The sequence below is a fragment of the Balaenoptera acutorostrata genome, chromosome 5, assembly GCF_949987535.1.
Source record: "Balaenoptera acutorostrata chromosome 5, mBalAcu1.1, whole genome shotgun sequence".
NCBI classification, from domain to species: domain Eukaryota; kingdom Metazoa; phylum Chordata; class Mammalia; order Artiodactyla; family Balaenopteridae; genus Balaenoptera; species Balaenoptera acutorostrata.
Genome location: NC_080068.1, coordinates 107,918,730 through 107,943,104, shown reverse-complemented (window position 1 = coordinate 107,943,104; position 24,375 = coordinate 107,918,730). Strand labels below are relative to the sequence as shown.

Sequence of the window (24,375 nt, the reverse complement as noted above, 5' to 3'; positions counted from 1 at the left end):
ATCGTATGGGAAAAAAATCAATTTTTATCTTTTTCTCACACTATACATAAAAATCAATTCCGGATGGATAATAGACTTAAATGTAAAAGGCAAAACACTAATGCTTCCAGAAGAATATGTAAAGAGATATCTTTATGATCTCAGGGTTGGCATAGATTTCTAAAGCAATAAAAACTCCAGCCATAAAAGAAGAAAAGAACAAATTGGACTAAATTAAAATAAAAACTTCTGTTCATTCAGAGACATCATCAGAGTGAAAATGCAAGCCACAGAGTAGGAGATGATATTGGCTATTTATATATTCAAGAAAAGATCCATTCTAGAATAGATAACTCCCAACAAATCAGTTAGAAAAATTCAGCCAATACATTTTTTTTAATGGGCAAGAGAGTTAAACAGATACTTTACTAAAAAAGATATTTAAATGGCCAATAAATATATGAAATATATTAGTCATCAAGAAAATGCAACTTAAATCCATAATGCAGTATCACCAGAATAACTAAAAGGAAGAAGACAGATGATACCAAGGTTAATAAGGATTTGAATAATACTAAAGAGTATTTGGTTCAAATTCCAGCTATGCTACTTGCCAGCTGTGTGACTTTGGGAAAATTACTTAAAATTCCTGGGTCTCAGTTTCAACATCTGTAAAATAAGGATAGTAGTAGTAAATAATTCATAGAGTTGTGAGAATCGAATGAGATAATTCATGTTAAGTGTTTAACAGTCCAAGTTGTGTCAGCTGTTATTATATCATTTAATCCTCACAATAACCAATAAATTAAGCAATATTATATCATTATTTTACAGATAAGGAAATTGAGGCCTAAGGAAGTAAATCACTTCTATCTCAGCTTCAAAGTTCTTGCTTTTAGTTACTATGCATACCACCTACCAATTCCACTTTTGGCAAATACGTAAAGAGAGTTTTGAGTAATTGCCAGTCACAAATATTGCTTGACACAGTATCAAGCTTCTCTTATAGCTCCTAACCTATTAAATTTATTATTCAGACCCCTTATCTAGGTTTTCAAGCTCTAATGCACTGTTTGCTCCCCTGGATCCCAAGTCCTGCCATCCTAATCATGACATAGTTGCAGATCTTAAAATATGCTGCCTGGTTTCTTGATATCTCTCCTTGTATGATTCTTTTTTTTTTTTTAATTTATTTATTTATGGCTGTGTTGGGTCTTCGTTTCTGTGCGAGGGCTTTCTCTAGTTGTGGCAAGCGGGGGCCACTCTTCATCGCGGTGCGCGGGCCTCTCACTATCGCGGCCTCTTTTGTTGCGGAGCACAGGCTCCAGACACGCAGGCTCAGTAGCTGTGGCTCACGGGCTCTAGACGCGCAGGCTCAGCAGCTGTGGCTCACGGGCCTAGTTGCTCCGCGGCATGTGGGATCTTCCCAGACCAGGGCTCGAACCCATGTCCCCTGCATTGGCAGGCAGACTCTCAACCGCTGCGCCACCAGGGAAGCCCTCTCCTTGTGTGATTCTTGATGTTATGTTTGCATGCTCCTAGTCCATCTGCCTAGTTATGACTCACAATTTGTCCTCATTCAAGTCGCAGTTGAAATGTCCCCTTGATCCCTGTGACATCATGCTGATTTATTTTCTTCAGTATTTAATTGCAGTCTGAAAATATTGTTTATTGTCTTTCCCTTCACCCCTACAAGAATATAAGCTCCATGAGAGTAGAAACCTATATTCCCGTTTTGTTTTGCTGGTTTTATCTTCAGAGTCCAGAAGAGTAGGCATTCAGAACTTACGAGTAGGTGAACTTTGTGCCCTGACTCTTGTGTACTGGAGTTCAGATTTTTCAATGGTGCTAACCCTCAGCCTGTCCCTTCAGAACCTTACGTGATTCACCCACATTCCTTGTTCATAGGGCTTACTAACACTTAGCTTCTGGTCTAACGGCTAACAGGTAGTCATTCTAATAATTCTGATATTCCCTTTAACTAAAATGGAGTTTTACTTTAAAAGGACTTAGAGAGCTAATTTTTTCATCAAATTTTGAAAAATAAATGTTATTTTCTGTTTTAATATCATAAGTTCAGTTATGATTCCTTATAGGATTTTACACACTAATATTTTACTTCGTAAAGTGAGACAATATATGTAAGCACCCAGCATATGGTAGGTACTCAGATATTAATGTTACTTTTCATTAAAAGCTTTCATTATTAAAATTGCTTGCCTTTTTAAAAAATATAGATACTTGAAACACATTATTATCAAGTACTTAAAAATTAAAACTTGAAATCTTTAATTTTGTCCTCAACAGTAACTCAAGAATTGAAAGATATTTTTAAGGCGAAGATACTCTTCCTCTGCTCAAAGGCAGCAGAGATCACAGAGAAGGTAGAAACAACAGATATTTTAAAATAAATGTTTCCAGAACTAATTCTCCTCTTGATATGGTTCTAGTTCACTGTTTTTTCCTAGTTCATTCTTCTTCAAAATAAAACCTATTTTATTTTACTTAAGTTTTGGACCCACAGACCTTTCTAATGGACCATTTATAAAGACAGCATGCTTATAGATGTAGATTTTAATGTAGTTGATCACATTTCATTTTAAATTTTTTTGGAGTCTTTTATGCAGGAGTTGACTGAGTAGAATAAATCAATGATGGAAATTAGCTCAAACATATTATTTCAGTGCATGAAATAAAGAACTAAGTTTTCTGATATATGCTTTTAAGATACGGCCCAGGATTATGAACTACTGAGAAGTATTAAATTGTTTTGTGATAATGATTTTTTAAATTTATGCACATGACTTTGGTTAATAACTTTAAAATGAATATTTGGACTGTTTTTACTATAAAGATATCTGACTTGACTGTGGTGAAACTTTATGCTAAAAAATTATTTAAAAATTAATCCCACTTAACCGTGTTTGTTTTCAGATGGACTTATAGTCCTTTTTTTTCTTTCTTTCAAATTACTTTTAAACATTAGCATGTACATCACAGATCCAAAAAATGAACATTTGGAGGATAAAAACATCCAGTCATCTACAACTCCTCAGGTAAAAAATTAAAACTATATTGTAACATATGACGTGAAAACCATCTGATGCTAAAATTTATTTTTAAAGTTTACTTAATAGGTTTTTTTATATGTTTGGTTTAAAAGTGAGAAGTGGTCATTTTATACTATGAAACCATAGAAAATGAATTCATAGCCTATACTTATTGAATGTGAAAGATATCCATGACATATTAAGTAAAAAAGCAGGTTATGGAACACTAGTATATTTACATTTTTATTAATAAATAACACACATACTCTCTCCCTTTCTCAGTCTCCCTCTCTCTTTTACATACACGCACACATTTCTAGATAAATATATATCAATATGTTAGCAATGGTTAACTCCGAATAATGGGATTTGGAATGACTTTATTTTTTTCTGTTTATCTATATTTTTTGTTTTTCTAAAATGATCATGTGTTATCTGGGTATTTAAAAAATAAACGATTCATGCTAAAAAAAAAAAAAAACACAACGAAGTGGTCATTTTAAAATAGCTAGTTTTAATATGTCCCAAGAAATGGGCAAAAGGAATGAAAACATGGAAGGGGTGACCACAGATTATTTTGGAACCGAAGAGGCAGATTTTAGGAATAATGAAAATTTGGATTACTATTTCTTGCCATGTCCAGAATAAAGTTAGTAGTTTAGAGTACAAGAGGTAAAGAAAAATCTAAATTAATTAAAATGTTGTGCTGTACATTCGAAGGAGACCCAGGTTTTTATTTTTGCAAGTATGTAGAGTAAGTCATTAGACCTTTTGCTGACCTAGTTTTACTAAATAATAATTGTTCATAATTAGAATTATAAATTGTTTATTTTTTAAATAGAGGTTTCTACAGTTCTTAAGGGCCAAAAAAGTCCTTTTTAAAAAATGTTTAAAATATTCACCATTGATTCTAATTACTTTATCTGTAAAGACTTCATCTTACTCTATGTCAATTTATTGTAAATTCTGAAATAATAAAACTTAAAATAATATGGTTTTATTGTATATGACCTTTCACCCACCCTAATCAAAACTCACCTTTGTGTCTTTACCCTGGACCTTTTGTATAGTGACAGACTTTCCAGAAAAAGGTCTCTATATCAGAACTCCAACAGATTAATCATGATCTGGTTTAAAGAACTTTGATTTTAAAGAGCTACATAATTTGTTTACATCAGCTGCTGTGGTGCGTCTGTCTCCCGAGTCATTAAATGCTTCCTCTTCCTTTCCTTAATCTGTCCAAGCTCTCTAGCCTTTGTTACCATTTCTTGTGACAATGTGATGTTCTCTCTCCACTGCACTCAAAAATATTATCAATACACTCAAAGCTTTGGCCTGCATGTCCACACACGTACATGCATATGCACACACACATGCATCATGATAACAGCAAGGATGTTTGAATATTGCTATTCCATGGTTAACTATTCTGTTCTGTTTCTTTTTAATCTTTTGTTTTGGTTTGGTTTTTACCTTGGGAGAAGCCTTTCAATATTCTCACAAACTAAAGGTGTCTTTTTTCCCCCTAAATCAGCAGTTTCATTATTAGACTAACTACCATTAAATACTAGAAGATTGAGGTATACCCATAAACCATCTAAATATGTTATCTATAAATAGTAGTGGAAAAAGCATGAACCTTGAATTTCTGAAAGCTTGATCTGTTTTTTTCTCATTTTTCTTTGTTATATAATTTTTCAAATGAAATGAATCCAAGTTAAATTATATTTCACCTCCTTTCCAATTTAGTTGCATTTTAATTCTACAAAAGTTTTGTTGAATGATCTTTGGGAGTTAGACTAAGTAGGGACAGTTTTAATTATTCTGCCTGCACTATAGGCGCACTTATTCAGTATACATAAATCACAAATGAATATGGCAGGGAGGCAGGTCTACAAAAGGCTAAATCAAGGTGCCCTACAAAATACACTGTTGTTACTTCCCCAAATACTTATTGATATAGAGCATGAATATTCTTTTGTAAGTATAATTCTCCATGTTCACAGTAATAATATGAATTTAATTACAAGATTTGGTTGTCTCTTACATTCATAAAATTGTACAAGTCTATTTCTTAAAAGACTTTCTTGTTTTTACTTCAGATCCTCAAAGCTAGTGATACTAATGAACATGAAGAAACTAAGGAAACTGTCTTGGCAAAAACAGAGGAAACAAAACCACAGATGGAAAAGAAGGGTTCTTGTCCTCCACAAGGAACACTGAATAAAACTATTACAAATGGTATGTGAAATAAGATATGTAAATGGATAGAAAATGAGAAATATATTTGACAAATATTAAAATACAAGCCAACAAAGACACTGCTTAATCTATACACTCCAGATCAGATGAGCAGCCCTATTTACAAGCAATATGTGGACAAAGAGGAAATAGTTCCTTAAATCTGTCAAAAATAATAATTGCTTAAGAGATCTATATTTTAATGTTTTTTCATGACTTTTTATGTTAAATTTTGGAAATTAGAAACAGAGTGATAGAAAGATTTTTATTTAAAACCTACTTTTGACATTTAGTTTTAAGTAGCTAGAAGGAACATTATACTTCTGCCAATATTAAGGTTCTTATTTAAATTAAGCCCCAAATTTTATGCTGTCTTAAAGAGTTGTGTAGAACTTGCTTTCCCACTAAAATTTTAAAGCATCTCATTGTCACCAAATATTTATAGAAGGTTTTTTTCCCCCTAGATTTCTATATGATTAAACTTGAGAGAGAGTGTTTGACCTCTAGAAGTGCAGATCTCACAGAGAACAAAAATTAGATTAAAATATGATGAAGGATTTGTATTTGAAGTTTACATTGTTTTTCTTCGCTGCTTGCTAACTTTAAACTTTGAAAATTTTATTAATTGATGTAGTAAATTCATTTAGCAAAGGTTGCTTTTTAATTAAAATCAGTATTTTTAAGGCCCTGAATCTAAAGTAAACTTGAGCATCTGCCAATGTAAGTGACTGGACTCCTTTGTAAATATAACTTCGGCACATAGGTCTCACATACACATCCCCATGACCTTATTTAGGGGGCAGTTTCTATACAGCAGTTGTTAGAAGTAGGGCCAGTGCATGTGGGAGAGAGGGAAATGTATTGGTCACCAAAGATTATCCATTGAGGTTGAGGACTGTCGTTTGCTCAGGAACTAGTTGAGGAGTTTTATAACAACAAACTTTGATACTTCTAACTGGTTTCCCCCTCTGTTTTCCTTCATTTTTGATTTTGCAAATTTAGAGAAATTCGTAGGAAAAGGAGCTTCATGTTTCTGTCTTGGGGGTCTATATTCTTGTACTCTCTTTTTCAATCTGTCTCTCTGTCTCTATCTCTCTCACATACACACCCTATTTTCAAACTAAACAAACTCTTAAAAGAGTGTATACTCTGGATAATAGAAAGAAATAGAGCTGCGGTTTGTCAACAAGTCATGTTTAATTCATCAATCCTGCAGTGTACACAGGTTAAATTAAATAAGAAATCTAAACTTTCACCCACATGTAGAAATCAGTCTCATCACTTTTAATCACACTGTTTTTATCTTACTTGGAGGTTGGCTTCCCTAATCGCAAAGAAATGGATACTCCAGGGCAATAAGTTTAGGTTGTAAGCTATTGCTCCTTTTTTGTTTCTTTTTAGTTTACTTTGAATAAAGGTGCTAACTTATTTCCATTAAGTCATTTTTCCTTTTAATAAATGAAAGGGAAGCTTTATTATACATCCAACTATGATGTTCAAATAATCTTGGAACCAAATTTCTCCATTAAAATCTTTTCTTTTTTTTTTTAAGAGCTCCTGACTTATTTATTTATTTATTTAATTTTTTTTTGGCTGTATTGGGTCTTCGTTTCTATGCGAGGGCTTTCTCTAGTTGTGGCAAGCGGGGGCCACTCTTCATTGCGGTGTGCGGGCCTTTCACTGTCGCGGCCTCTCTTTTTGCGGGGCACAGGCTCCAGACGTGCAGGCTCAGTAGTTGTGGCTCACGGGCCTAGTTGCTCCGCTGCATGTGGGATCTTCCCAGACCAGGGCTCGAACCCGTGTTCCCTGCATTGGCAGGCAGATTCTCAACCACTGCGCCACCAAGGAAGCCCCTCCATTAAAATCTTACCACTAGTTTCATAAAGTAAGCAGTCTTGGAAGTTTAGAGCTCAAAAATAATATCCCAGACAATTCCAGTTTCTGGTCCAGCATCATCACTCCATCCTTACAACAAATAAAGAGCTGAACAAACTGAAAAATCACCAACTCTTCTTAGTTCCATCAAAGAAGTGAGGTCACAGGGCAAATTATTGCCCCCCAAATTAGAGACAGGTTGATACAGAGAATCCTAAGTTAGAGCAGAAACCTCTGCGGGAACCAGTAGCGAGGGCAGGAAATTTGTCAATTAGCTGGAAGCTCAGTGTGGGCAAGTCTGAGAGTTAAAAACTACAGGAGGAGTCCAGTCACGGTGTTGGGGGACATCCTTTTGTGAGTTGTACCTCCAAGAGCCATCTGTCGGGGAGAGAGAAACGGTGGCCACCGTGAGATACACCAGAGCATCCTGTTCTTAATAAAACCTGCCCTCAAGAGAAACTGTTTTATCAGAGTATAACCTGTGGGGACTTTATTAGCCTAACCAACTAAGGAGAAGAGAAATACCCAACTCCAGCCCTCTCTAGCCATCCCATACAACCTAAGGGGGTGAAAAAAGAAGAAAGAAAAAAAACCCTGAAAAGAACTTGTGAAATTTACAGCCCAGGGCACACAGGCTCACTAAAAGACCGAGGCCTAATCATAGGACTATAGAACTCTTCTTCTCCCCCTACAACTTACCGTCACATTACCATAGGTCCTTTTACCAGAACATCATGTTCCCTTTTAAACAAAAATATATAAAATGTATTAAAAGGCACAAAACACATTTTGAAGAGACAGAGAAAGCATCAGAACCAGACCCAGATATGGCAAGGGAGTTGGAATTATCAGACCATGAATTTAAAACAGCTCTGACTAATATACTACAGACTCCAATGGAATGGTAGACAACATGTAAGAACAGATGGGTAATGTAAACAGAGAGATGGAAATGCTAGAAATCAAAAACACTGTAACAGAAATGAATGCCTTCAATGGGTTCATTAGGAGACTATGCACAGCTGAGGAAAGAATCTGAGCTTGGGGATTTGTCAACATAAATTTTCAGACCACAATGGACTTAAAAGTATAATTTATTAACAGAAAGGCAGCTAGAAAATCCCAAAATACTTGGAGATTAAACAATATACTTGTAAATAACACATGGGTCAAAAAAGAAACCTCAAGAGACATTTTTAAACATTTTGAATTAAATGAAAATGAAAATACAAGCTATCAAAGTTTGTGAGATGCACTGAAAGCAGTACTTAGAGGGAAAATTATAGCATTGAATGCATATATTAGAAAAGAAGAAAGGTATAAAATCAGTTATCTAAGCTTCCACTGTAGGAAACTAGAAAAAGAAGCAAAATAAATTCAAAGTAAGCAAAAGAAAAGAAATAATAAAAATTAGAGCAGATATCAATAAAATAGAAAACAAGAAATAGAGAAAATCAATGAAACCAAAAGCTTGTTCTTTGAAAAGATCAGTAAAATTGATTGCCTCCAGCTAGGCTAACTAAGAAAAAAGAAAACACAAATCACTAATATCAGAAATGAGAGAGGGAACATCACTACAGATTCCATGGGCATTAAAATGATAATAAAGGAACATCATAAACAACTTTATGTCCACAAATCTGATAATTTAGAAGAAGTGGACCAATTCCTTGAAAGACCCAATCTACCAAAATGCACACAAGAAATAGGTAACCTGAATAAGACTATACCAGTTAAAGAAATTGAATCAACCATTAATAACCTCCCAAAACAGAAAGTATCAGACTCAGATGATTTCACTTGTGAATTCTACTAACTATTTAAGAAAGAAATTATACCAATTTTCTACAATCTCTTCCAGAAGATAGAAGCAGAGGGAAGCTTGCCAACTCATTTTATGAGTCTAGTATTACTTTCATACCAAAACTAAAGACATTAAAAGGGGAAAAAAACCCAATATTTCTGATGAACATAGATGCAGAAATTCTCAATTTGTTGTAATTCTCTATATTAGCAAATAGAACTCAACAACATATAAAAAGAAGTATACTTTACAACCTTGTGGGATTTATCCTTGGTATGCAAGGTTGGTTCACATTTGAAAATGAATTAATGTAATCCATCACATCAACAAGCTAAAGAAGAAAAATCACATGATTATATCAATAGATGCAGGAAAAGCATTTGACAAAATCCAATACTCATTCATGATAAAAACTTCAGCAAATTACAAGTTCTTTGTCAACTTGACAAAGAACATCAATTAAAAATCTATAGCTGCCATCATACTTAATTGTGAGGAAATAGCTTTCCCAGTAAGATCAGGAACAAGAAAATGATGCCCTCTCTCACCACTCCTTTTCAATATTGTACTGGAAGTCCTAGCTAATATAGTAAGACAAGAAAAGGGTATAAAAGGCATACAGACTGGGAAAGAAGAAATAAAACTGCCTTTGTTCACAGATGACATGATTGTCTCTGTAGAAAATCCAAAGAATCTAGGGAAAAAAATCTCCTGCAACAACTACAAATTGAGTATAATAAGGTTGCGGGATACAAGGTTAGTATACAAAAGTCAGGTTTTTTTCCTATTTACTAACAATGAACAAATGGAATTTGAAATGAAAAACATATCACCATTTACACTAGTACTCCCCAAAATGAAATACCTTCATATAAATCTAACAAAATATGTACAATATCTACATGAGGAAAACTGCAAAATTCTGAAGAAAGAAATTTAAAAACTAAATAAATGTATAGATTTTCCACGTTCATGGAAGACTCAATATTGTCAAGAAATTAGTTCATCTCAACTCGATCTATAGATTCAATGCAACTCCAATTAAAATCCCCACATGTTGTTTCATGGTGTTGACAAATTCATTCTAAAGTTTATATAGATATTGCAAAAGACCAAGAATAACTAACACAATATTGAAGGAGAAAAATTAAAAATTGAAGAACTGACACTACTCCCCTACAAGACTTACTACTTACTATAAACCTACAATAATCAAGAGAGTATAATTTGGTGAACAGGATGTAAATATATTAATGGAGCAGAATAGAGAGCTCAGAAATAGATACACATAAACATAGTCAGCTGACCTTTGACAAAGGAGCAAAGGCAACCCAATGGAAGAAAGGTAGTCTGGTGCTAGATCTACTGGACATACATATGCAAAACAAATTAATCTAGATCAGACCTTATGCCCTTCATAAAAATTAACTCAAAGTGGGACATAGACCTAAGTGTAAAATGCAAAACTGTGAAACTCATAGAAGTTAACATAGGAGAAAATCTAGATGACCTTAGTTATGGTGATTACTTTAAAAACAAAACAGAACAGGAAAGGCACAATCCATGAAAGAAATAACTGATTAGCTGAACTTATTTAACATTAAAAACTTCCACCCTGGGCTTCCCTGGTGGCGCAGTGGTTAAGAATCTGCCTGCCAATGCAGGGGACACGGGTTCGAGCCCTGGTCTGGGAAGATCCCACATGCCGCGGAGCAACTAAGCCCGTGAGCCACAATTACTGAGCCTGCGCGTCTGGAGCCTGTGCTCTGCAACGGGAGAGGCCGCGATAGTGAGAGGCCTGCGCACCGCGATGAAGAGTGGTCCCCACTTGCCGCAACTGGAGAAAGCCCTCGCACAGAAACGAAGACCCAACACAGTCATAAATAAATATAAATAAATAAATAAATTTAAAAAAAAAAACAAAAAAACTTCCACCCTGTGAAAGACAATGTCAAGAGAATGAGTACACAAGCCACAAACTGGGAGAAACTATTTACAAAACACACAACTGATAAAGAACTATCCAAAATATACCAAGAACTTTAAAAACTCAACAATAAGAAAACAGACAACCTGATTAAAAATGGGCAAAAGACCTTAAAAGGCACCTCACTGAAGAAAATATACAGATGGCAAATAAGCATATAAAAATGTTCTCAACATCATATGTCATTAGGGAATTGCAAATTAAAACAACAAAGTACCACTGCATATCCATTAGAATGGCCAGAAGTCCCAGACACTGACACCAGATGCTGGTGAGGATATGGAGCAACAGGAACTCTCATTCATTGCTGCTAAGAATACAAAATAGTACAGCCAATTTGGAAGACAGTTTGGCAGTTCCTTACAAAACTAAATGTACTCTAACCATATGATTCAGTAGTTACTCTTCTTGGTATTATTTACACAAATGGGCTAAAAATTTATGCCCACAAAAACCTGCACACAAATGTTTATAGCAGCTTTGTCCATAACTGCCAAAATTTGGGGGTGGGGTTGCTTACACTGTTTGTTGTATCATACTCCTGTTTTTTTCCCAAACACTCCATCATCTCATAAAATTTTTGTTGTTAATAGTACTTTATTGAATTATAGTCAACACACCACAGAGTGCACAGATCTTAAGTGTACACAGCTCAATGAATGTAGACAAATGTATACATTTGTTGAAAACCATCACTCACATCAAGATAACATAGAAAAGTCTTGCAACAGTATGACTTTATTTATCCCTCTTCTGCCCTTGTGCTCGATTTTTCATATATTTTACTTCTACATTCTTATTATTTTTGCTTTAAAAAACCAAAAGTCTTTGTTTTAAGTTTAAAAAAAAATCCCTTATATTTGTCCACATGTTCACATTCTCTAGTTCTCTACATTTCTTTCTGGCAATCTGGGCTTCCATGTGGGATTCTTTCCCTTCAGCCCAAAAAACTTCCTTTAATGTTTCTTGTTGTGTAATTGTGCTAGTAATTAATTCTCTCAGCTTTTATTTGTCTGAAAATGTCTAATTTGGCCTTTTTAAAAATTAAAGTACATTTGACATATAACAGTTTCAGGTGCATAAATAATGATTTGATATTTGTAAATATTGCAAAATGATCACCACAATAAGTCTATCATTCATGGTTAAAATTTTTTTTCTTGTGATGAGAACTTTTAAGATCTACTCTTAGCAACTTTCAAATATGCAATACAGTGTTCCTAACTATAGTCACCATGCTGTACATTACCTCCTCATGACTTATTTTGTAACTGGAAGTTTGAACCTTTTGACCCCCTTCACCCATTTACCCACCCTCCTACCCTCTGCCTCTGGCAACTGTCAATCTGTTCTCTACATCCATGAACTTGATTGTTTTTTTTTTAAAATTCCACATATAAGAGAGATTATATGGTATTTGTCTTTCTCTGTCTGACTTATTTCTCTTAGTATAGTGCCCTCAAGGTCGGTCCATTTATGTTGTAGCAAATGTCAAGATTTTCCTCCTTTTTTATGGCTGAATAATATTTCATTATATATACATATATATACTATATATAGTACTATATATATGTATATGTATCTACCATTTTTAATCCATTTATTCATTGATGAACACTTAAGTTGTTTCCATATCTTGGCTGTTGTAAATAATGTTGCTATGAACATGGAGATGCTTACAACTTTTTGAATTAGAGTTTTCTTTGGAAAAATACCCAGAAGTAGAATTACTGGATCATATGGTAGTTCTAGTTTTAATTTTTTAAGGAACCTCCATTCTGTTTTCCATAGTGGCTACATCAATATACATTCCCACTGACAGTGCATGAGGGTTCCTTTTTCTCCACATCCTTGCCAAAATTTATTACCTGTGGTCTTTTTGGCTATAGCCTTTCTAACAGGTGTGAGGTGTTATCTCATTGGGGTTTTGATTTGCATTTCCCTGATGATTAGTGATGCTGAGCATCTTTTCGTGTACCTGTTTGCCATCTGTATGTCTTCTTTGGAAAAATGCCTGTTCGGATCCTCTGCCCAATTTTTAATCGAATTGTCTGGGTTTTTTTGCTATTGAGTTGTATGAGTTCATTGTATATTATGAACACTAACCACTTATCATATATAAGGTATGCAAATATTTTCCATTTGGTAGGTCGCCTTTTCACTTTGTTGATGGTTTCCTTTGGTGTGCAGAAGCTTTTTAGTTTGATGTAGTCCACAACCCCCGCCCTTTTTTTTTTTTTTTTTACTTTCGCTGCCTTTGCTTTTGGTGTCAAATCCAAAAATTCATCACCAATACCAACACTTAATACCTATGTTTTCTTCTAAAAGTTTTATGATTTCAGGTCTTACGTTCAAGTCTTTAATCCATTTTGAGTTAATTTTTGTGTATAGTGTAGATAGAGGTCCAGCTTCCTTCTTTTGCATGTGACTGTTCAATTTTCCAAATACCGTTTATTGAAAAGATTGTCCTTTCCCCATTGTATATTCTTGGCTCTTTTGTCATAAATTAATTGACCATATATCAGTTTATTTCTGGGCTCCAGAATAACAAATGACCCAGTGATCTATGTGTCTGTTTTTATTCTAATACCATACTATTTGATTACAATAAGTTTGTAATATAGTTTGAAATCAGCGAGCGTGATACCTCCTTTGTTCTTCTTTCTGACCTTTATTTTTGAAGTATATTTTTGTCGGGTATAGACTTCAAGTTCACAGACCCTGTTTCCTTTAAAGCTGTTCTTTCATTGTCTTTTGGCTTCCTTTATTTCTAATGACAAGCCAGCGTAACTCTTATTGTTGTCCCTCTAATGTAATTTGACTATATTTTCTGGATGATTTAAACTTTTTCTTTTCATCTTTGATTTCTACAGTTTAATTATAATGTGACTAGGCATACTATTCCTTGTATTTATCCTGCTTGGGCTTCACTAGACTTTTTGGACCTGTGTATTGTCTTTCATCAATTTTGAAAAGTCATCTTCTCTTCGAATATTTATTCTGCCCCATTCTCTCTCTCCTCTTCTTCTGGGACTTCAATTATACATATGTCACACCATTTCATATTGTTTCATAGGTTTTTTCTTTTAAAATTAATAGCATTTTAAAGCAATTTTTTTAGATTTACCTAAAATATGAGTGGTAGGTACAGAGAGTTTCCATTTAACCCTTTACCCCCTCATACACACACACAGTCTCCCCTATCATTAACACCTTACATTAGTGTGGTATATTTGTTACAATTGATAAACCAATATTATACATTATTATTAAAGTCCATAAATTACATTAGGGTTCACTCTTTGTGTTCTGTGGGTTTTGACATATTTATAATGATATGCATCCATCATTACAGTACCATACAGAATAGTTTCAGTGCCCTAAAAACTTCCTGTGCTCTAGCTATTCATTCCTCCCTCCTCCTGGAATCCCCTGGCAATCACTGATTTTTTTTTTACTGTCTTCATAGTTTTGTAAACTTTAAGAAGTCCTCTTTATTCCTGGAGACTTTCCTCCCAGAGACCTCCTTTTCTGCTTCCACCTATGTGGTTGTTTTCTAGGTCTGTGGAAGACTGTCATCCTAGAGCTTCCTTTCAATGCCCTCTTGGTTTGGATCCACTGTTTCCAAGATTAAAATCCTTCATCTTTCCTGGTTTCCTCCTGGTTTTGCTAGCATACAACCTCAAGTAAGTGCCAAAAAAAAAAGGATACATGACAGCTAAACTTTCAGAGACCTCACATATATGAAAACGTTTTTATTCTGCTCTCACATCTGATTAGCTGGGTATATAATTGTAGATTAGAAATAATTTTTCATAGAATTTTGGAAGGGTTTATCTGCTGTCTTCTAGTATCTAGAGTTGCTGCTAAGAAATAGTATATAAATCTGTTTATAATTCATTTGGAAATGGCTTTTTTCAAGGTATCTAGAAGATTTTAGCATCTTCTCTATATCTTTGCTTTTGCAACATTTTACAGTGATAAGTGTAGGTATGGATCTTTTTTCATGCTTCGTATTGAGCATTTAGTTGACCTTTTCAACCTGAACACTAAGAAAGTTGCATATTATTTCCTTGATAATTTCCCCCCTCCCCTGCTTTTTTTTTTCTTTATTCTCTTTTCTGGTCAGATATTGGACAACCTGGATTGGTTTTTATCTCATATTTACCACCACTTTATGTTGCTTTCTGTTCTAGGAGATTTCCTTTACTTCATTTTCAGTCTTTCATTTTTCTAGTTTTTCATTTCAGCAATCATATTTATTTTATCTCCAAGAATCCTTTTTGTTCTCTAATTGTTCCTTTCATATGGTATTCTATTCCTATTTCATGTACATTCTCAAATCTCTGAGAATATAATTTAAAATTTTTGTTTTATTTCATTCTGGTCCCTGAATTATCAGTTTCTTCTGAGGACAGTTTTTCAGTTTGTTTTGCTTGACTTTTCCTTTTCTTGCTGCTGAGTTTTGTTTTATGTTAATGATCCTCGGTTGTCTGATACTTAAGAAAGAAGGTCTCAATAACTTACGCAGATATACTATGCTGTTGTGAAGGTAGGACTGTTTTCTTGTCAGGTCCCCCCTCTGAGACCATCTTCTGCCTGGGACAGGGCAGGACAAAGCTTTATTGACTGATGGACTTTAGTTTGTGGTGAATGGATATAGAGCTGACTATGAAGTTGTGGGCTTTCCACATACCAGAATGAGTTGTTTTCACTCTGGAACTCCAACATCAACAATCCCTCTTTTTTTTTTTTTTTTTTTTAAACATCTTTATTGAAGTATAATTGCTTCACAATGGTGTGTTAGTTTCTGAACAATCACTCTTAAAGCTTTAGCTCTCCCTTAGGTAATCCATTCAATGACTAAAAGTATAAATGTTAGCAGTTTCTAAGCACAGGAATGGAGAGAGGAGTAGAGCTGCTGACTGATGCTGCTGTACCATGTACGAACCCTTGATTAATTTCCCCTTTTTAGGCCCCTTTTCTCACTCCTTCCTTTAGCTGTATTCTATTTCTAAGCTCAGATTTTCCTCCAGTTTCTATTGTCAAATGGATTTCTTTTGTAGGTACCTCACATATTTAAGGCTGCAGCTTTCTCTACCTGTTTCCATCCTTCAACCTGGTCCTATCTGCTTTCACCTCCCAGAAGTGTGTGACAACCACTGTCTCTTCTCCCCCAATTCTCTTCATGGTGATATGTTTTTTCCTTTTTATATTTCTATACTTTTATTTCAGTTAAGCATTATGTGCCCTGTCTGCCATCTTGAACTAGCTTGGTTTTGTTCTTATGTCCTTTTCTTCCTTCACTTAATCAAAACTCTCATTCATTTAGTTTATCAGCTCTCAGGTTGGTGTTGGGCAAGACAGCAAAAAGATTAATTTCAAACAATGTGCTTATTTATGCTAATAAATATCTGGTTAGTAAAATTTCATGAAATATTACTAACTTTAGGAAAAAATATATGAGGCAGAGAAAAATTTTGTAGCCTTGCTGGAAGAAAGATGTTAGGAAGAATAGAACCCAAGAAATCATCATAGGTCCCTTACAGTAATTTTCTGCCTGAAGCAGTCTGCTCTTCACTTACATCCAGGTATAATTTTTTATTTCAGTTGTTAAAATGGGAGCTGGGAAACTACAGCCCATAGACCAAATCCAGTCCCCTACTTGTTTTATAAAGTTCTATTGTGCTAAAATGGCAAAGTTGGGTATTTGTAACAGAGGCCATATGACTCACAATGCCGAAAATATTTACTGTCTGGTCCTTTACTGAAAAAAATTTTTGATCCATCTCCTAGAAGATCATTCCTGTACTATACCCCCTTTATTTCCTCTTTCAGGAATTGAGCTGCAATTTCATGAGTAACCTTAGAGCCCAAATTTCTCTATCACCTCAGATATAATCTGGGTGGACACCATAAAATCAAAGAATCTTTGGATCTTAAATCAACTGAATTCCATCTTATTTTACTCCCTCTTCCCAGTAACATAGTAACTAAACTTGTTCTGTATACATTACTCTTATTTTTTAAATAGCAAACATTTGATATTGGTCTATTTGGATTTTTCCTTTCTTCTTGAATCAGTTTTGGTAATTTATGTCTTTCTAGGAATTTGTTTATTTCATCTAAGTTGTCTTATTTTTTAGCTTGAAGTTGTTTATAATATTTCCTTAACATTCTTTTAATTTCTGTAGGGTCTATAGTGATGGTTCCTCTTTCATTTCTGATTTTGGTGGTTTGTGTCTTTTCTCATTTTTCTTGGTCACTCTAGCTAAAACTTTATCCATTTTGCTGACCTTCTCAAATAATCAATTTTTTGTTTCATTGATTTTCTTTAGTGTTTTACTATTTTCTATTTTATTATTTTCTACTCCAATCTTTTTAATTTCATACATTCTACTTACTTTTGATTTGGCTTACTTATCTTTTTCTAACTTTTAAAGATAGATGTGATTGTCAATTTTAGATTATTTATTTCTTTCTAATATATTTTTAAACCTATAAATTTCCCTCTACACACATCGCATTCCTTTAATATTGATATATTCTGTTTTCATTTTTATTCACTTTAAGACATGTTGTAATCCCCTTGTGTTTACCTCTTTGATTCATGATTACCATTTGCATGATATATATTTTATATCCTTTTATTTTTAGGCTGTTCATTTCACCTGAAGTGTGTTTCTTATAGACACCATATAGTTGGATATTTTTTTAATCCACTATGACAATCTTTGCCTTTTGATTTTAGTCCATTCACATTTAACATAATTACTGATATGGTTAGACTTATGTCTACCATTGCATTATTTCTTATTTGTCATATCTTTTTATTTTTCTGTTCTTACTCTACTGCTTCTTTTGTTTTAACCAAGTATTTTTAGTGTATTATTTCAATTTCTCTGTTATTATTTTAGCTGTATTTTAGAGGCTTTAGTGTGAATGGTTTCTCTAGGAATTACCATAATCACCTTCAACTTTTTACAGTCTACTTCAGTTTAATATTGACGTAATTTGGTATTATATAGCAGCTTTGAGCCAATATACCTCTATATACTGTAAACTCAACAATATTTTGTTATTCTTATTGCTTTTAAAAATCTTAAGCTTTTTTTAAAAAAATTGAGATGAAATGAGAATAACATATATACACAATCTTTTATACTTGGACATTTATTTATCATTTTCAGTGCCCTTTATTCTTTCTTATTGGTTCAAATTACCTTGTGTCATTTCCTTTCAACTTAAAGATTTTCTTTAGTATTTCTTCAGCAAAGATGAATTCTATTTATTTATTTATTTATTTATTTATTTGTCTGAGAATGTCTTTATTTAAGCTTCATTTTGAAGGATGGTTTTACTGCATAAAGGATTCTTGATTGACACTTGTTGCTTTTTTTTCTGTACTTCTGAAATGTCACTTCACTGCCTTCTGGCCTCCGTTTTTTCTGATGAAAATGTTGCTATTAATTGTATTATTGTCCCCATATGTAATGAGTCATTTCTCTTGCCACTCCCGAGATTTTTGCTTTGTCTTTGGCTGTCTTTGGTTTCATTAAATTTGGAAATTTGGACATTATATTTTCAAATATTTTCTCCCCCTTTATCTCTCTCTCTTCTCCTCCTGGGACTCCCCTTATGCATATGTTAATACTCTTGATGGTATTCCATTGCTGTCTGAGGCTCTGTTTATATTTTTCTTCATTCCTTTTTTCTTGTTGTTCTTCATATTGATTATCTCTATTGATCTATTTTCAAGTTTGTTGATATTTTCTTTCACAAGCTCAAATATGCTGTTGAACCTCTCCAGTGAATTTTTCATTTCAGTTGTTTTATGTTTCAATTCTAGATTTTCTTTTATTAAAAAAATGGAAGTTGGCCTGCCTAAAGTTATGGATCTGCATTAGATAATCTCTTATAATTTTTTAAATTCAATTTATTTAAACTAAAAACAAAAACAGTTCACCCATTTCTCCCATGCCCATTTTCATTTTAAAGTAAATTTTATCTCTTTATTGATATTCTCTATTAAATGGCACATTTTTATCATATTTTAATTATTTATACATGTTTATAATAGCTGTTTTGAACACTTTGTAAATCTAACACCTGGACTCACTCTATGTCTATTGATTGCTTTTTTCCTGAGTAGGTATCATACTTTCATGTTTCTTTGCACATCTAGAAAATTTGGTTGAAAACTAAACATTTTAATTACACATTATTGCAACTTTGAATTCAGTTTTATTTTTTAGGGTTTTTGTTACTATTATTGTTGTTTTGGTAATTCACATGTACTTAAACTGTGGATTTTTACCTGCCCCATGGTTTGCAGCAGCCAGTGGTTCTTATCAATTTTTTGTTTGTTTATTTTTTTGTTGTTAGACTATCTTCCTAGTGGTTTCCCTTTTGTCTGCATAGCTTAGTAGTCACCTAATGATTTGGGAGAGACATTGTGTTCAGGCCAATAAGTCTTCCACCCTCTGCCAGGTGATCTGTAGATGGGTTGAAGAATGCATTTAAAGTTGCTGCTAGTACTCAGGTCTCACATCGTTTTTCACTTTTTGCCATACTCCTTGAGTCTTCCCTGCATTTGCATACTTGCCCAATTAGCCATGGATATGTAGAGAACTTATTTCAACTGTTCGATACCTCTTTCATCCCAGTATCTCCCAGTCACATTTTTGGCTGGTCTGCCACTTGCCTCAACTTGGACTGCAACCTCAAACTAGCAAAACTACATGTTTTCTCTGTCCATTCCCAAACCAGTCTGCCACTTTTAGCCAGCAAGGTCATGGGTTTTCTGCCTCCACTCCATATCAAATCCATTCCACCTCCTCTGGCAGGAAAGCTGCTGGTTTTTACTTCCAACTCCATACTGGTATAACTAGTTTTTCCCAACTGAGCTGAAGCGGGGGAGAAGGATGAGAGGAATGGTAGCAATCCCAGGCAGGAAGGCCTCAGACTCTCAGTGATCCTACCCAAAACTCTAGCAATTTTTTCAAGAATAAATGCTTCTCAATTTGATAACTGCCTTTGGTCAGTTTTCAAGGTCCTGAAATGGTTGCTTTTATTATTTTATACAGTTTTATATGTAGACTTTTTTATTGAAATAAACTGTCAACTTCTTCATGTTATCGTTGGAAATCCCATATCCAACTTATTTTTATATCCCCTGATTTAACAATTTTGATTAGGTATTTGTTATACAATCAAACAGTTGTTTAGACCAACCTACATGTTTACAATTTTTTTTGTTCGTTTTTCCTTCCTTTATAGTCCTATGTCCTTATTCCTAAAGCATATCTTCTAATAGCTTTTCCCCTAGTAAAAATGGAATATATTCTTAGATATATTTGCTTGACAATATCTTTCATTTGTCCTTTTCTTGAATGATAGTTTAACTTGCTGCAGAATTCAACATTGGATATTTTATCTCTGTACTTTGAAGACCTTATTTCATTATCTTCCAGCTTCTGTTGTTGCTGTTGAGAATTGAGGATCTGCTCTAATGTTTATTTCTTTATGACTAATCTATGTTTTTCCCTCTAGATTCTTTAAGACATTATTTTTGTTTTTGGTGATCTGTAGTTTCTCAACATTGTGTCTAAGTATCTATTTATTTTTATTTAATCCTGGTGAGAATTTATTTTACTTCCTGTGTCCAAATCAATACAGAATTGATTATGGTTTTAATCAATTCTATAAATTTGTTAAGCCAATTTTCTTCTCAAATATTGTCTCTTTTTCACTTTCTATTCTGTTTCTGAAATTACTATTAGATGTACTTTACATCTTTTCCAAAATCTAAATATCTCATATTTTCCATCTCATTTTTCTTGTTATGCTGCACTCTAGGTAATTTCCTCATATCTACCAGTTTACCATATTTCTCTTTTCAGCTGTATCTAGCCTGCTGTTTAAGGTATCTAGTGATTTTTTAAATTTCAGTAATTACAGTTTCTTTCTAAATGTTGTATTTGAGTCTTTTACAATGCTTCCAGGTATTTCTTTTCTTATGTCTTAAGTATTTTTTTAATTGTCTTGAGTTTCTTTGAAAATACATATTTTATATTGTCTATCTACTGGTTCTGTTAGCTGAAGTTTTTGGATATCTAAGCCCGTTCTTTGTTGTATCTATCAACTTTTGTTCATGGGGATTACTTCTTATTTTGTAAGTTTTTATTATAAATTCAGATTCAGTGGGGTTTTGTCTTTGAGACTTTATGCAGTCTGGAATCAGGAGTGTCTATTAGGGATATTTTGAACTAGAATCTACCAAGTGCCCTAGGAATAGTTCCATGGGAAGATACATTTTATGCCAAATTCAGGGTTTGGGGGTTCCTAAACCATACAAATCATGTAAATTTGAGCCCAAAACATAAGTTAGTTGAGGCCTGTATGAATTCTCAGAAGTGATTTTGCCACCCGGAGACCAGCTAAGACAAACAATCTGCCTTGTCTTCTCCCTTTGTCAGTAGAATGATAATTTCTGGTTCATTCTTTTAGTAAGAGTTCAGTCCTTTAAGTATTCCAATTTTGTGGAGTGGTTATAGTCAGAGAGGAGGGGACAAGAATCTTATTTCTAACTTCCTGCCTTGAGTTTGTCAAAATTCTCCTCTTTCACCCTTGGCAGATTGGAGCCACCAAAAAGGAGTCACAGCTAAAGAATACACTTAAGCTGTTTTAAGGACCTGAAAAAAAAACATTAGAAATTATGATCCATAGTAAATGAAGGTAGCTATTTAATTTGAAGATGGCAGTTTGCAGTATAACCTTCTGTCCTTTACAGAAATCTATGAATTCCCTTAGTACCTAGTTGACAGAAATAATATGGCTACTACCTTATCATTACTCATCCTGTCCACCTCTACTTCCTGTATATAATCTAAGATACTTTACATTCTCCCGAAGACCAGGTTTACTTTTTCCTCAGCCTTTGTCCCCTTTAATAATTTATACCCAAACATCAACTGAGTTATCCTTTCAATACAAATATTTAGTCTGCTGCCATTAAAATATTTGGCACACTGTTTGTGACCACCTAGAGGGGTGGGATGGGGAGGGTGGGAGGAAGGGAGACGCAAGAGGGAAGAGATATGAGGACATATGTATATGTATAACTGATTCAGTTTGTTATAAAGCAGAAACTAACACACCATTGTAAGGCAATTATACTCCAATAAAGATGTTAAAAAAAAAAAAAGTGGCACACTGCCACTATGATCTTCAATAAATTTGAGAACTGTTATCACAACAAATCATCTTATTCCTGGTGAAAAAGCTACTTTAAAACATAAAATGAAGTAAATCTCTTCATACTGCCATGACATTTTAAAAATGTCATATATTATGAGAAAGCTTAGCACTTTAAAGGATTCATAGATAGTTTAAAAATATTTTTTAATAAAAATACTTTTTTTAGACTGACAAGGACTTTGGAATATATGTTAAACAGACATTTCTTTAACTACACTAGCAAGCAACATTAGTGTACATTATGTATCATTATATAGGATTGGCTATTAATATATTCGATGAAATCAAATTCCTCTCTTATATGTATATATCTATGTCTAGATAGATATATAGACATGCAATTTTTTATATTTCAGGAGCTATACTTTTTATGATATGGTGTGTAACCTGGTCATTCTCAGGCCCTGAAGTTCTTCCTGATGGAAGTTTATTTGGACTGTTAATTATCTTTTATGGTGCTCTTATTGGCGGGAAACTTTTGGAAATCATTAGAATACCTTCAGTGCCTCAACTTCCCCCTCTTCTTGGTAAGTGAATAATTAGCTCTCATTTTTTTGTCATTGACTACATGTAAATTATGACTATATTCTAGTCAGAGTAGATATAATTTAGAACTATTTCAATGTAATATGATCTATATAGCTTTTGTATATGTGTACTTATTACGTATGTGTATATATAGCTTATTTATAGAAGTATTTATTCTCTATACACACACAGATTTTTCCTGAAATATATTTTTAAATACTTTAAATATACTTAGCATATGATTCTTGTTGCTTTATCATTTAATAGGACATTTTTAACTTAACTTTACATATATTGTAGAAAAGGAAAAATTTGAAAAAAACTGAATTTTTCTGTAGATAACCTAATTCAAATACAATTACAAGATTCAAATGTTATTGTGACTAGGGCACCAAAAGGTTTTATAGTTTTTGGGTGAGCTGTTTGAGCATCTCCACTATGTATATTCATCGATGCATCATCTGCCTAAACAATGGTACCCCCTATTTCTTCATCACCATTATTATATAATTCTCCAGGTAGAGGAAAATTAGTGGAAGAACTTCTATCAGAGGTGTATTATATCTTCTAAGTATTCAATACATTCAAGTATTTAGTTACTGTCAATAGAGGTAATCACTCTCACTTATCTCTAACACCCTTTCTGTGATCATAACACCCATTCAGCACCTCCCAAGTATTTACTGAATCTTTTTTCCTCCTCTCCAAAACTTCCGCTTTTGTCCTAGCTCAGCCTCTTTGTTTCTAACCATTCCACGGACTACGGCAGAGCCTTCTGTCTGGTCTCTCCTTCAGTTTTATGTCTATCTAATTTGCCAAGACCATCACATAGAAAATACAAGACTCATTATCTCACTTCCTGCCTAAAACTTTCCCATGGTGCCTTACTCTGCCAAAACAGGGGAGGGTAGAGGAGGGTAGAGGGTAGGGGTAGCTTTCCATGATCTGGCCCCTCCAGCCCATTCCCCACTCCCATCCTAGTCCTTTATGTTCCAGCAATACTGAATTGCTTGTTGCACCCCACTGACATATATCATTTCTTATATCCATTCCTTCATTTATGCTGTTTCCTCTACTTGCATGTAACCTGCCCTTCACCAAAGTAGCGAGAGACATAGTGTGTTTGAAGAAGGGAAATTAAGCATTTCTGTTTTCTCTCTTGGGGAAATGAACTGAATCGGACATGGTTTATTTTCTTTCTTCTAAGGGATGTTACTGGCTGGTTTTACCGTTAGGAATGTTCCATTCCTCAGTGATCACGTCTATATTAGTAACACAATGTCTTCAACTTTAAGAAACACTGCCCTTACCATTATTCTAGTGCAAGCTGGACTTGGACTCGATCCACAGGTAGATTTCCAATTATACCTTGAGTATAGTTATTTCCAATATTAGAGGCTGGTGGAAAAGAAAAAGAGGCAAAATTTTTCTTACTGCTGTTCCAGGTAGAGCAAAACTAAGACAAAGAACAAAGATTTTGCAGAAATATTGACACCTTAATTTCTACTTCTGGTTATATTACTGATATGAAAAGAAATCTCTGTGATATAAGATCTCTATTGGAGATAATCTTTAATTATTTACATAGACATAAATGTCCCTTATGCATGCAACATTTGTATCATTTGAGAGTTGTGGCTCTTCTGTGGAGA

General features: G+C 33.9%; 1 protein-coding gene across 1 annotated transcript in view; it reads left to right on the top strand.

Moving 5' to 3' along the window:
• The first annotated feature begins 2,966 nt into the window (after positions 1-2,966).
• Positions 2,967-24,375, top strand: part of SLC9B1 (solute carrier family 9 member B1) — a 47,073-nt gene continuing 25,664 nt past the window's right edge. Inside the window, exons 1-4 of the mRNA XM_007191122.2 lie at positions 2,967-3,035; positions 5,132-5,270; positions 22,552-22,722; positions 23,931-24,073. Of these exons, the coding sequence (XP_007191184.1) occupies positions 2,967-3,035; positions 5,132-5,270; positions 22,552-22,722; positions 23,931-24,073 (522 nt within the window). The remainder of the gene's footprint in view (positions 3,036-5,131; positions 5,271-22,551; positions 22,723-23,930; positions 24,074-24,375) is intronic.